The following is a 13,888-nucleotide window of genomic DNA, read 5'->3' as shown; positions in this document are numbered from 1 at the left end:
CCAGGCCAGTTCACTAAGTCCTCCGCTCGAACATAGACGTGGAAGAGTTTCCCATTGGAAAGAATGGAAAAAGACGCCTCGTCAAGATCACAGTCGAAATGCGTTACGTTCCAGTTTGGAAGAGTGTGCATGAAGTGTTGAATGAGGGTGATTGAGAGCCCGGCTATTTTAGACGCCTTTCCTATCAAGGTTGAAGATGAGTTCAACGCTCCAACTGCTTCCGTGGAGACAGTATGTTAACTCCATCCTCAGAAGAATTGTGCGCATGGAGTCAAGCAACTTGGTCTTCTTCCTCAGGGTACAGAATACACAAGGAGCCGCAAGGTAGCACCTCGTGGCCCAACGCCACGTCACACGTGGCTCTGCATGGCAAACGGTTCGCAACTATCCTAGAGCATTGCTTGCATTACGTGGCTCAGGTTGTCCGAGACGAGGGCGACACGCCGGATAGCATCGCCGTCAAGGCTTGTGGTTTATCGACCTTTGAAACTGCCCACATTGCTTGTTTCTACCATGAAGAGGCGCGAGACCAAGTTAAACTACACCTTGGCACGCCAAACAACGCTAAACCATTTCAGGAAATTCACTTGACTGCGGCCTCAATTTTGGAGACAAAAGTCCATGGCGATGCCTGGAGACGCGACACTGCCGGCTTCTACGCGTTGTCACTTTCTTTGAGGCCTTCATCCTGGGCTAGTAGCAATGGAGAGTCTCTTGCGCCTACAAGGCCTGCATGCCGATCTGGTGGCCTTTGCAGAGACGCGCCTGGCCAATATTGATCGCTTGTGGCAGGAATTGGAAGACAGCATCCAGGACTTCAAGAGCCTTCTTGACAAGACAGTGCCTTCAGCAAGCGATAGAGAAGCCTACAATGGCGGTATGAGCAACGTGTTTCGTGGTGCCGCAGCATACTAACCTTGCATGACAGGCAAGCTCAAGGTCGGCGAGCAAGAATACAGCGTGAACGACGAGTTCAAGCACATCAGCCGAGCCATAGCAACCAGCCTTGACCTTGATGAAATCGAAGCCGGCCGCCTATTGATAGAAGTACGAGCAGATCCTGCGTCCGGGGACGAATCTCTCGTGACAGATGTTGTCAGCTGCTACCACAACCGTCGCGATCTACTCCTTCAATGTTTGCGAATCACACTTCAACTGTCTCTGGAGTTGGAATCCGAGGCTTCTACCAGACAAATCTTTGAGTCTGTTGTTGCAAGAGTGCTGGACATCGACACGGGCGTCGCCAACAACGGGTCGCTCTTTGCGAGAAAGTGCCTGAACACACTTGAGGACCTCGAAAAGTTCCAAGCCAAAGTCGCAGACGCGCTCCAGAGTAAAGCTGTGCTCGGTGGACCTCGCGGTCCAGAATTCTATGCGACCTTGGAATTTCAGAAGGACAGCCTTTTCAAACAGCATGAAGCTTTGGCTTGTATTCTAGCCTATTTATTCCAAGGAGATTACACAAACCAGGAAGATCTACGGAAGCTGCATGCTGCTGTGAAGCGCTGGAGTCGCATTGACTTTAATCTGATTCACTATCTACCGGCCTTCTCTGCCGCTTTCCGGCAGTGCGCATCACCGGGCAGCCACCTCTCTCAGGAAAGCACCAATTCTCTTGATGCTGTATTCGGCCCCTTACCTAGCGATGCGGCCTCAGTATCGCTGAGACCCTTCCAAGCTATTCTCAGCTTGTGGTGGACAGTTGAATACAGTGGGCAATTTCGCGACCTCACAGATTCAGATGCTGGAAGCGAAAAGCGAGCTTCATCGGTCGCCGCCGCTTTAAACGAAGACGCGCTTGAATTAATGCTCTCGATCTGCACTGCCGCCAATTCAGATGTCTGGCGGCATCCCGCACGACAGGAGCTGGTGGCTTTACTTCTTAGCGAAGGGTCAAGCGTCATTCTTGAGAATGGTGATCAGACGTCTTCTTACTTCCGGCTCCAGTACATGGAATCGTTGGAAAGTTTTGTCGAGTCATTCATCTCCAATATGCCCGACTCTATCAGGAGGCTAAGGACCGAGGAAGATGATCAACGTATGAACCATCTAATTGCAATGCAAGAGGGACTGCCACCCGACCATCGAGGAGGGTCTCCTAGCAGGCTACACCTGGAATGTTTCTTGGTCCTGATTTCGTTCGCGTTCGAAGGCAGACCGGAGGCTGCTGAACAGTGGTGGGAGGATCCCGACAGTAACCTGTACGGCTTCCTCCAGTGGGCATCTCGGCGGCAGACTGTCCCCCGAGTCAGTGCATTTTGCGAGCTCCTGTGCTCCATATCGGAGGATCAGGAGTGTGCTGAAGCAGCTCACAAGTTCTTGTTGGACGAGTCTCTCCCTACCACAACTAGAGGCCGGCGTAACCCATCAATGAATTACCAACAGATTTTTGCAGAGCTAGAGCTGTACGCACATAAAGTTCATGAACGTACTACGACATCCCAGCTGCCTAATATGCGCAAGGTGTTGCCCACAGACTTGAATGAACTTGAAAGCCCGGTCATGCTCTCCTGTTATCTCCGATTGTTGGCTCATCTCAGTCGCCAGCCCAGTGGCACTCGGCATTACATTTTGGAAACTGCCTTTCCATCTTTTCCACAGGCACTGTTGCTGCTGAGCTCTGGACCAGTGCCCACCTACCTTCGGGCTAGCATCTTCGCTGCACTGGACTCGTTGCTCACGGATAAGACTGCCCAGACGGCAATGGCCATGTGGCAGATACTGGATAATTGGGCCTCCAATGGCCAAGAGCTGGTTCGTTTGGCGACGAACAAGACAAGTCAACCATCCAAACCGACATCTGCCGACTTGCAAGCCAATTTGAGTGCTATCGCTGTTTCATTTGACCAGTACGACTCTTTCGTGGTATTGTTACGCGATCTAGTCGTCACTCTCCCTTCGACAAGTATGGGTCCGGATATGCTACCTTTTCCTGCAGATCTGGGAGCTTCCTACAGGGCTCCTGGAATAGATCCATATATCGATCTCATCTGCGGTCAACTGTTCGCTAGGAGGCTTCCAGAAATCACCGACGATGTGCAGCGCTCCATAGCTTCGTTTCATTGCCTGGAATTTGTGGCGGCAGGTCTCGAGGGTTTCAACGAGGACTTCGTTGTCATGATGGACCGGGCAGATCCACAACACGATGCTTTCCAGGATACCCCAGTGGCAGCAGTCTATGCGCAACGCAGCCCCTTTGCAAGATTAATGCAATGGATCTTGAGTGCAGATATGAACAAAGTATTGATGGAGTCATTACGAGTGCCTGTGGACGCAGTTGAGGCTGCTCTCCCGGACTCGCCTCTTCTCTTGAGCTTACAGCGCTTGATTGATATTCTCAACCGTGTGTTGGACCTTCAGCCAACTTATTTCGATATTATCCGACCCATAGTTCAATCCCGACTTGGTCAGGACGGACTGCTTGCACGATTAAGTGTCGGCACGATTGAAGACAGCCTCGCTTCTCATCCAGAAGTCGTCCTCAACCTTTGTCAATTCGCGGCGACAGACCAAGCCGAACTTGCTCTACGTGCTCTTGCACTCCTGCAAAAGCTTTCCAGTTCGCCCAAACTCAACAATCACTTTCTGACGACGGATTCTGTCCGCGGACGCACAAGGCGGATTATCGACATGCTCGGCCCAAACGCCAGCTTCGAATTAGAACCTGTTACCAAAGGTTTAACTTCCAGGTTGCTCTTCGACATTAGAGAGCTTGAAGAGGGCTTTGAATCTGTCAATTACCTGACCAAAGACGGGGTGCTGGCTTTTTTCAACGCCTGTCTCGAGACACAGCCTGACCTGCCGAACCTTGCTCATCTTCTCCTTGGCTTCGACAGGCTCAAGGAGCGGTTGACAATCTCTGCAGCCATTGATGAAGGCACATCTGTCTTCAACACCGTTATTGACTTGGTTGAGAATTATCCCGACGACGAAAATGGAGTTATGGTCTCCTGGCTAATACACATCAAGGCAGCAGCAATGAAGGTGCTGAGACATCTGTGGTCTTCAGGAATTTCTCAAAACATTGTAATCGGTCAACTCCGTCGACTTCAGTTTCTGCCTACGCAGTATTCACGCGTACCACTTGTTCATCAGCAGACACTATGGGATGGCAACCCTATTTTCCACGAGTCTTTCTGGTATACCACCTCCTCGGAAGCTCTTGCGGAGTTTCTGGCATTTCGAGCTTCCTTGTTCAACTATACTGCTACAGAACTGAGAGCTGCTGCGAAAGGTGGCCTGACCACCACGCTCCACCATGCTCTTTCCACTCTCCAGGGCAGATCAAGCGACGTTGAGGGCACTATATCTTCCAATCCCGATGTCTTTGCCCTTTTCGACTTTCTTGAATTAGATTTGTCCTCATCTTTCGAGCTAGATCTTCACAATTATGCGGGAATCGACTTTGATCTGTACCTGACGGAAGTCACCGAGCATACACCCGGCTTGTACGATGTCAAACTGATCCGGGAATATCTGTCGGCGTACCGCCAAATGCTCCTGCAAAAGCAGTCAGAGACACCTGGTTCTAACAAGCTTGACGAGCAAGATCTCATCGCCGAAGCCGACTACGTGATTGCCACTATGGAGGCTCGGAATAGATCTATTGTTGCACACAAAGCCAGGAGTGATGCTCTACACGAATATGTCGAGATGATCATTGCTACCATTGAGACCTGTCCCATGGATTCTACCTCGAAACTACAATTCATGCTGCACATACTTCAAATCATGCTTCCCAAGCTAGATGTCCTCATCTCGGACGAGTCTGATGATGTCATGGAGATAGCAAGAGCAGCTGATGCGTTGTTGTTTGCACTCTCTGAAACCGCACCGGCGAATTCTCAGTTGGACAACATCATCACGGAGAAACTGTTCCAACTCTTCAGAGCCTCCATCGAAGGCATACCCGTAACCAACTCAAGCTTCGGCCTGAGGACGATATTCTACAGCATCTGCTCCCAATACTTGGCAAGGATTGCCACGTCAGACAAGAGCGATTCCGACATAAATTCAAAGGCTCGTAAAAACGTGATGGACTGCATACGCTCAGCGAGTCAGCGGCTCATTCCGATCATCTGTGATGATGCAGAGGACGGTGTTGATGCTTGCCGACTGAATGCTTTAAATCTTTTGGCGTTGCTTGCCTCGCTTGCACGAACAGAAAGGTCAAACCTCATTACCAACGCTTTTGTCAAGGCCAATGTGCTCGAGATCCTATTTGAATCGTTGAAACATGTTTCGACAGAATTTGAGACCACAGAACCAGCTCGTAAGTTGCTCTTCCATCCTCCACCTATGTCATTTGTGTCTTACTGATCGTCTCTTCTCTGCCAGATCGTCCATATATTCTCTCAGTATTTGAGGCGCGCATGTTGCTTCTCCTGCAAGTCTCTCGTACTCGCGAAGGCGCCGGTGCACTCCTGGATGCCGGCCTTATGTCTGCTGTACGCGACTCGCTGCTGTTCCGTGCCGATCCGGACCTGGGTATCACGATTCCCACCCCCAGCGAAGAGGACTCCACCACATACACGGCTGTTGACCCAGCCACCTCAGCTCTTCGGACGTATTACGTGCTCCTGTCGTCGACTCTTCGAGTTCTCCTTTCGACATTCCTATCTCGCGGCCCTCAGAACGAGCAGATCCAATACGCCGCTCGAACCTTCCTGACAGACCATCGGCCCAACATGGTCGGTGTATTCAAGAAGTATGCCGGCGTAAATGGCAAGGTTGACGCAACGATTCGTCCCCTCGTGGCAGAGTCTGTACAATGCTACACTGGGCTAGTCACGCTGTGTGACTTTGTAGATGTAAGTGGCTAATCTCTATCTTGCTTTCTCTTGGCCTGCGTTCCTCGCTGACTTTGTATCCTAGTTCGAAGATGACTCTGGTTTAGACGGTGCACAGTACGGCAGGTTTTCATGAGCGAGGAACGTCGGTTGACGTTGATTGAATATGCATAGCGACTGAGGAAGCCTTCATGGGGGGGAAATTTACATACCCAGGATAGGATTGGAGGATGAAGCCCTATGCTCAAGTAGGGCAGGTACTTTGAGAATCCAGCCTGTGAAAGTCAAAAGAATGGTCCAAATGTCAATCAAATGTTGAATTCATTGTCTCCCCTTGGTGTCTCTAGTGCCGTTTCTACGTTCATGCCGTGCATGTATGTATGACCTTGCTGCCTTCCAGAAACTATTAGGCGGGTTATGTTTCGCTATTCGTTTTGTCTTCCAGGTCGACGTCGTGTTTTGTGATACTCCAGCATGGAATGGATCGCAGGTCCACGTTGTATATGCCCGGCCTGAGAATAGGGGGGGAGACATTGTTACCATTCCACATGCTCAGATAACGCAGATGGTCGTGTGACTCTATTGTACACCTTTGGCATAGAAGGGACAAAAGGCGCCGCTGTATGAAAAGGTCGTGTCAATCATAATGGCCAGGCATCATGCTACGTAGACGAGGTGGACAACAGCCATCCAACATAGGTAGCTGATGCCGTCTCTCCCCTTTGGTATGGTGGTTCCCCTGCGCACAAACAGGAAAAGCGAAAGAGGCTCAATCATGTGAAAAGTGAACTTTTGTCTAAAATGATAGTCTATTGATGTACACACAAACAGACCCCCGACACAACTCCCCCAACTCCCCCGTCTAATGTTGTACAATTTTTTTTTTGGACGCTCTATTCGCGTCAATGGTTGAATGAAAGCCTCTTGAGCGAGGCAGGAAGAGGAGACGGCATGCCGTTCGAGAGAGATGGACGGCTTTCGCCATTGTCGGACCAGATGAAGGACTTTGAAGTCCCTTTGCTGGACTGGTGAGGACTGGTCTCGTCGGCGTCGGCGGATGACTTGGCGCTCTTTCCTTGGCTGCCAGGACGCAAAGTGGTGCGGACAGAGTCAAGCCAGCTGTAGCGCGGCGACGCTTGATCTTGCAGAGACGGCGACCAGCCTGGGCTGGACATCCGCGGCCCTTCTTCTTCGACGGCAATGTCGACTCTGACTCTGATCTCATTTGGTGACAGGGGCTGCTGTGAGACATTATCGCAAAGACCTGGGAGAATGATGTTTCCGTCAATCAGTCTCGCTTCACGGTTCTTTGCACGCTGCAGCTTGGTCGGTTCCTGGCTCTCTCGTCTCAATCTCAAACGTGCATGAGGTCTGCCTTGATTTCCTTGGGACGGTGCTCCTGCTGACTCTGACCTGTCGAAAGTCTCCAGAACAAGGGGCTCTGGAACCTTCGTCTTTCGTTTCTCCCTCCAAACGGAGTCTCCCTCATACGTTGTGGCGGGCAAAATCTCCAGAGCTTTTGATTCATCATTAGCAACACCCGGGATATCTTGCTGGTTTTCATCGACAAAGGCTGCGCCAGAATCCAAATCGTTCTCCTCACACCCGACACTTGTTTCGTTTCTGAGAGCAGTACTCTCTGGACTTGTCAACGATACGCCATCATCGAAACCATTGAACGGATGAAAGAGCAAGGTGTGAGCCTCAGACATCACTTGCGAGTCAGAAAGATCAGTAGATCTTGGCCATGGATAGCCAGTGGTGCTGTCAGATGTTCCTGCAAAGCTGAGCTGACTTCTGCCGATTATTCCAGCTGCAGCTGCGGTGCCCATAGAAGAGAAGAGAACTCTGTATCTCTGATGTGCGAAGGTTGCTCGAGGGAGGATCTGGTCATCATCATCCAAAATGTCTGTGATGTTGAAGCTGCTTCTCACGGACTGTGTGACGATGCCTCGGTTGCCCGATGTCGGCGCCAGGGGTGGTCTGATTCCTTGCATGAGGCTGGGGTTTTCCAAGAGACGGATAAAATTCTGTGCCCTCAATCGGCGAATGTGTCGTGGGGTGGGAGTAGGAAGGACGAAGGAGCCGATTCTGGGAATGAATGGGTCCTTCGAATCGGCCTTACAACCAGGTCAGTACGGATCAGCTTTGTCATGGTATGTGTGGACTCACATTGCGATGTCTCCAGTTGTGGCGCCAGGAACGAAAGATATCGCCGTCATCGCCCATGCTATCGGCAACTCCGTCTTGTTCCAGCATGTCCTCAATTACACTCAAGGCATCTGGTAATCCAGGAAATCCACATTGCTCAAGCATGAGGCAGTATATCTCCTCTATGCCGCAACTGAAAGGGTAGCGAGGGACAACTCTCATGCCCGCTTCTCGTATGTGCCAACGGCATGATTCCTCGTTGAAGGCACCAAACTCATGGATCTGGTTTCGATAATGGGCGTCCGAGAGTGACATGGAAGCCGACGAGCCACGGTGACGGCGGATTTCTGACATACTGAGGACAAACCCAGATCGATGGGCGATGCGAACGGAATGGCTCGGGGAAAGGCTCAGGGAACGCGATCACCACCAGAACCTGGAGCGAACAAAAAGAGGTCTTGAAGGATTCTGACAGCACACCAGCACGAGAGACAGGACAACAAAGCAAGCAATGAAGCACTTCTAACACCATTCCAGGACGGCAAAAGATGTTGTTTTCAGCCAACAGACAAGTCGAATGTGAGGATACTCCATGACAATGTGCTGCACCTTGTGCTGAACTTCACTTTCGCCAAGCGGTAACGGCTGATATATTTATCCGATTTCCGAAGGTGCTGGTGAGGAAGTGAAGGTGCTCAGCAGCAATGCAGGTAAGAACACAGTGACGGTGGTTGGGCATTCTCTTCTTATGAGGGCAACGACAAAACAGCTTGTTTGTGTCCGACATGGCACTTTCTGAGGGCCAGAAAAGCGCAAACATGTTTATCTCCAGATCACAAACACTCCAGATTGCAATGTTCCTGAAAATCTGAAGGATACACCTACCATGGAGGAAGGGGAGGCCTCCTGACGGCTCATCTTTCCATTGCGTTCTGTCCCCAGCAATCTCTCCCCTGCACGGATGACATAACAGTGATAGCGCTACTCACACTTCATGATACCCAGTCCACCCGCAATGCTGTGCTTTATCCCAGTCAAGCAGAGCGTGCACTTGACAGAGGTCAGCCCTGGATATCGAACAGTTGGTCCGTTGGCCAGAAGTTGAGAAAGACAAGAAGCTCCCCGGGGAGCTAGTCTGTTTTGGGAAAGCAGCTTAACACCGAGCAGCTCCGGACTCACGTGATCATCTCGACTGCCGTCCTCGAGTACCGACTTGCGGGGCGTCTACCGAACAACATCACCATCTTCCTCCATATTCCCCGGAACGCGCGAGTCAAACTCGATTGACTCTCGGTGCGCTACTGGACGCCATGAGAATCTCCTTTGCTCTCTCCAGCCCCCGGTGGAGTATCGCTCGTCCGTATTTGCCGGAATTTCTCCCAGGCTACCCCCAGCTGCCTCTGGCGCGGCAGAGCATCTCGGTTTCTCATCATACCTCTGGTGCAGTGATGCGGACCCTCGAACCCTCGCCGCCGGGGCCTGTGCGATCTGCCATGGTCAAGATCCGAATGCTTCATATCCACGTTTGGCCCTCCATATATAATCGCTTTTTACTTCCGCCTGCCTCTGTTGACTTTCCTCGCCCTTCAATCCAAATCTCCTCCTCACCCACTTTCATTCCGCGTGCCTCCCGCTGGTAATCATCCATAGGCACTTCTCTTTCTCATCTCATCTCTTTTCTCACGTACATCAAGCTCATCAAGATGCCAGAAGTACCTTTGTACGATGTCGTCATAATAGGCGCAGGGCCTGTTGGTCTTCTGCTCTCAGTTGCTTTGTCCCGATGGGGCTACAAGGTCAGACATATCGACAACCGACCAGTGCCTACTGCCACCGGACGAGCAGATGGTATCCAGCCGCGTTCAATAGAGATTTTGAAGAACATGGGCCTGAAACGCAAAATCATGGCCCACAACCCTGCTAGAGTGTTCGAAGTCGCTTTCTGGGACCCGGCAGCTGGCGGCAAAATTGTCCGAACAGGTACATGGGCAAGTTGCCCTGATTTTCTCGATGCCAGGTATCCTTTCACAGCACTCCTGCACCAGGGACTGATCGAGAGAGTTTTGATCGAAGACATTGAGAAGAATGGTACCCACGTTCAACGACCATGGACAATTACCCGCTTCGAAACCAACAATGTCAACCCCGAATATCCTGTTGAGGTCGACCTGAAGAACCTAGACAGCAATGTGACTGAAACAGTCCGCGCAAAATACTTATTCAGTGGCGAGGGTGCCCGCAGTTTTGTTCGGGACACATTGGGTGTGCAAATCCGACATAAAGATCCCATCTCGCATGTGTGGGGAGTCATGGACGGAGTGGTGCGCACAAACTTCCCGGACATCAAGATGAAGTGTACCATCCACTCCGACCATGGTAGCATCATGGTCATCCCGCGTGAGAACAACATGGTACGTCTTTACATTCAAATCGCCAGCAGTACAGATCCAGACTTTTCGCCGCGCAAGACTGCCACAGTCGAAGAAGTCCAAGCAGCTGCCAAACGCATTTTCCAGCCATACTACTGCACCTGGGACCGTGTAGAGTGGTACTCTGTATACCCTATCGGCCAGGGCATTGCGGACAAGTATACCTTGGACCACCGAGTCTTCATGGGCGGTGACGTATGCCACACCCACTCTCCCAAGGCCGGCCAAGGTATGAACACAGCCTTCCACGACGCCATCAACTTTGCATGGAAAATGCACCTGGTCGAGGCTGGCTTTGCAAAGCGGGACATCTTAACCACATACGAAGTCGAACGGAAGTTTATCGCCGAGACACTGCTCAACTTTGACAACAAATACGCCGCGCTCTTCTCGCAACGGCAACCAACAGCCAATGAAGTCGACAGCGCGCACAACAGTCATGGCGGTCATGACACCAAGAACGAATTTGTTGAAATGTTCAAGGCCAACTGCGAATTCACATCGGGTTTCGGTGTCGCTTACAATCCCAACATCTTTAACCACTCCTCGGAACACTCTTTTCAACACCCGCTGATCATCAAGGACTCTCCCAAACTACGGCCCGGCCGAATCATGCCCCCATCCAACGTTACACGGGTTGTTGATGCGAACGTTGTACATCTCGAAAACGAAATTCCATTCAACGGTGCGTTCAGACTGTTCGTGTATGGCGGAGCCTCCCAATCACCAAAGCGAGGACAACACAAGGCACTCTCAGACCTTGCCAGTGGTCTCACCAGCCCCGGCAGCTTCTATACACGGTACGAGTCCAAGGAGCGGCAAAGAGATAACCACCACGACAGCGACAACCCGCACAGTCGGTTTTTCTCTATCGCATTGACGCTCGTGGCGAAGCGCTCCGAGATCGAGATTTCCGACCTCCCAGCTGTGTTCCAGGACTACAGCGGCAGGATCTACGCGGATGATCGCAAGGATATACGCGTACTGGACGCAAAGGCCTCTGCGCACGCCAAAGTTGGCTTGACTGGATCTGAGGGCGCCGTCGTCGTCGTCCGCCCAGATGGGCATGTCGGCGTTTCGGTGCGGTTAGTCGAGGGCCAAGGCACAGTGGAAGCACTGGAAGGGTACTTTGCCGGCTTCTTGAACGGAACGTACGATAAAGATGGGAGGAGTCGTAGCAGAACAGGGCTAGGTGGAGGTTCTGAGCACGTGAGAGCACAGCTTTGACGATGAAACCTGACATCTTTTACCCATGTTAAGTACTTTTCAGCGGATATAATGCTGTTCAGTCCTCCTAAGTCGATAGGGACCCAGGCAGTCGACCATTATTGTGTGAGGTATTTTGGGAGGGAATGCTGTATTATCTTTTAGCCACTGCATATAGTATCACATTGATTCTTGACAATTTTACATGTTTCAAACTTGCAAAGAAGAAAGGAAAACCTCGATATACGCGTGAAAGTCAAGAACTCGTTTATGGGTACTAGGTACCTATACCCGCGGAGGTGGTAAGCCCCCGTGAGCCCTTGTAGATGAATGTATGCGAGAAGTTCTGTACCCTGCATGGTACCCTGTAGGGTGGATGGGAAGGTACTCTGTACAGGCCACTTTTCGATGTGACCGTGATTCATCCACCCACCGAAATCGAGGCTCAAGCAACTAACTAGTTGGCGTTCCATTTCCACCACCCAACCCGACCCAACCCAATCAACTCAACTCTTTTCTTTGGTAAAACGTAAGCAGTGCCCTTCCTATCCTTCCTATCCTTCCTAGCCATTCCCCTTCCTCCGTCGCGTCTCGCCTCTGTGTCGAACGGTTTTCTCAGTCTTCACCTTTCAATTTCTCCTCAATCTCCTGTAAATCCTCTGCGTCCGTAATCTCGATGACGCGATTCACTTCGGCGGTTCCGCGCATGAGCTCGACGGCGCCGGCGTAGCTCATGCGCATGTTCGGATTGCAGTTGACGGGGAGGTAGTAGATCAGCACGTACGGTACCGAGAGCCGTCCCGAGGGCTATCAATCCCGACAGGGCGCACAGTGAGAATCCGATATGAAAAGTGATGCGATTCGGGAGGTAACTTGAAAAAACAACGACAACAAGAACAAAATGAGGGGCTGAGAGCGAAAAAATGTAATAGATAGATGGGGAGGTACAGGTATGGGTATGGGTTAGGGTACAGGGGATCGGGAGAATGAAAGAGTTAACGGAATGATAATGATAGTTATAACGAAAATCATAGAGCATACCAATGTCAAGGGATAACTTAGTAGAATGTACCTCGGTGACGAATCGGGTAGGTCGTCTGCTAGTTCGAGCATGTCGGTATATGTGTCGTCCGAGGAGGGTTTGATTTCTTGAGTTTTGATGTCGATTTGATCTGTGATGCGTGGTACCGGCGGCTGTCAGTAAAGGATGCAGGGACCTTGATGATGGCAAATGGCTTGACGGGGAAAGAGGTTTGGATTATAGGAACAGGTCCCATGGAGGGAGAAACAAGCAATTTGGGAAGACAAGCATATATGTCGAATATCCGTATAGTGGTATTTTTGACTGCTGACTGGTGTACTCCGTAGATTGACTGGCAATCAAGGTGCAACTCTGGTAAGATCACACACGGTCGCGATCGACTTACATATTCTGGCCATGGGTGTCTTTGCCCTCGATGTGCCCAAGCGGAATTTGCGGAGCTGATCTTTCGTCTCCTGAGAGAATGTGTAGAGTCTCGATTCGGACTGTGCGGGCCATCAGTCTCAAAGCGCCTTTACTGTACCAGATCGGAGTGTGGGCAGTGAGTGGTTTACCATGATTCTTGCTTGGATTGGGTCAAGTCTGGGATCTGGAGACGACTCAAACGCGCTCTGAGGAAGACGATGCTATCCACCGAGGTGGCGATCGGTTCTAGAGATAGCCGGTGGCCCCTTGAAGAACCAAGTATGCGGTGTGATGGTCGTTCTGGACAAGTCGTAAGAAAGGGTCTTGAAGCAGCTCAGCCTTGTCAGCCGGTCTGTACCTTCTTAAGTTCAACTGCGAGGGTCGGAATTGAAGAGCACCGTGTCAGCGGTGAAAGAACCAAATCGTCGAGTGCGAGGACAACTAAGAGCTAGACGGACACCCGGAGATGTCAAGAGTGGAAGTGTTGTTGGTTGTAGGAGGTAGTAGTTGAGCTGTCAGCTTGATGGATGGACTGATACGGGATTGTGTCGATTTGGTCTGGGCACTCAACGGCCAAATGATGGAGGATGATGAGCCGATGGGCGACGACCACTCCAGACTGGGTCTAACTAGAGGCAATTAGTTTACAGTGCCTTCTCCGATTTACACCTCCATCTTCATGCGAAACGGCCGATCACTAATTCATCCTGTATATATTCGGAGTATCCATGTATACGTAGGTGCCGACCTAGATTGACTCGCTCTCATTCATGTTCTCCCGCCTCTCCCAGCTCGCACGCCACCTCTCTCGCCCTCTACCCAACTACGCGCATCGTTCGGCGGCCGCAATCCCTGCGACCTTGTCC

The 13,888-nt window shown here is 51.2% G+C and overlaps 4 protein-coding genes across 4 annotated transcripts; 2 read left to right on the top strand and 2 right to left on the bottom strand.

Annotated features, from left to right (window-relative positions):
• Window positions 1-702: 702 nt before the first annotated feature.
• PV08_02128 (uncharacterized protein) lies at window positions 703-5,925 on the top strand (the record flags this gene model as incomplete). The annotated part of the gene is made up of 4 exons (XM_016376488.1): window positions 703-877; window positions 929-5,272; window positions 5,338-5,810; window positions 5,875-5,925. The coding sequence occupies 4 exons, from the start codon at window positions 703-705 to the stop codon at window positions 5,923-5,925; spliced, it is 5,043 nt and encodes a 1,680-aa protein (XP_016241764.1).
• Window positions 5,926-6,691: 766 nt separating this feature from the next.
• On the bottom strand, window positions 6,692-8,294 carry PV08_02127 (uncharacterized protein; the record flags this gene model as incomplete). Its single annotated transcript, XM_016376487.1, has 2 exons — window positions 6,692-7,909; window positions 7,962-8,294. 2 exons carry the CDS (start codon window positions 8,292-8,294, stop codon window positions 6,692-6,694), a joined length of 1,551 nt encoding a protein of 516 aa, XP_016241763.1.
• A 1,349-nt stretch (window positions 8,295-9,643) lies between these two features.
• Window positions 9,644-11,596, top strand: PV08_02126 (uncharacterized protein; the record flags this gene model as incomplete). Its single annotated transcript, XM_016376486.1, has 1 exon — window positions 9,644-11,596. One exon carries the CDS (start codon window positions 9,644-9,646, stop codon window positions 11,594-11,596), a length of 1,953 nt encoding a protein of 650 aa, XP_016241762.1.
• Window positions 11,597-12,190: 594 nt separating this feature from the next.
• On the bottom strand, window positions 12,191-13,015 carry PV08_02125 (uncharacterized protein; the record flags this gene model as incomplete). The annotated part of the gene is made up of 3 exons (XM_016376485.1): window positions 12,191-12,382; window positions 12,617-12,747; window positions 13,003-13,015. 3 exons carry the CDS (start codon window positions 13,013-13,015, stop codon window positions 12,191-12,193), a joined length of 336 nt encoding a protein of 111 aa, XP_016241761.1.
• Window positions 13,016-13,888: the final 873 nt, after the last annotated feature.

The sequence above is a fragment of the Exophiala spinifera genome (assembly GCF_000836115.1).
Source record: "Exophiala spinifera strain CBS 89968 unplaced genomic scaffold supercont1.1, whole genome shotgun sequence".
Classification (NCBI taxonomy): domain Eukaryota; kingdom Fungi; phylum Ascomycota; class Eurotiomycetes; order Chaetothyriales; family Herpotrichiellaceae; genus Exophiala; species Exophiala spinifera.
The sequence above is the reverse complement of the archived record's forward strand: the minus strand, read 5'-3'. Positions and strand labels throughout refer to the sequence as shown.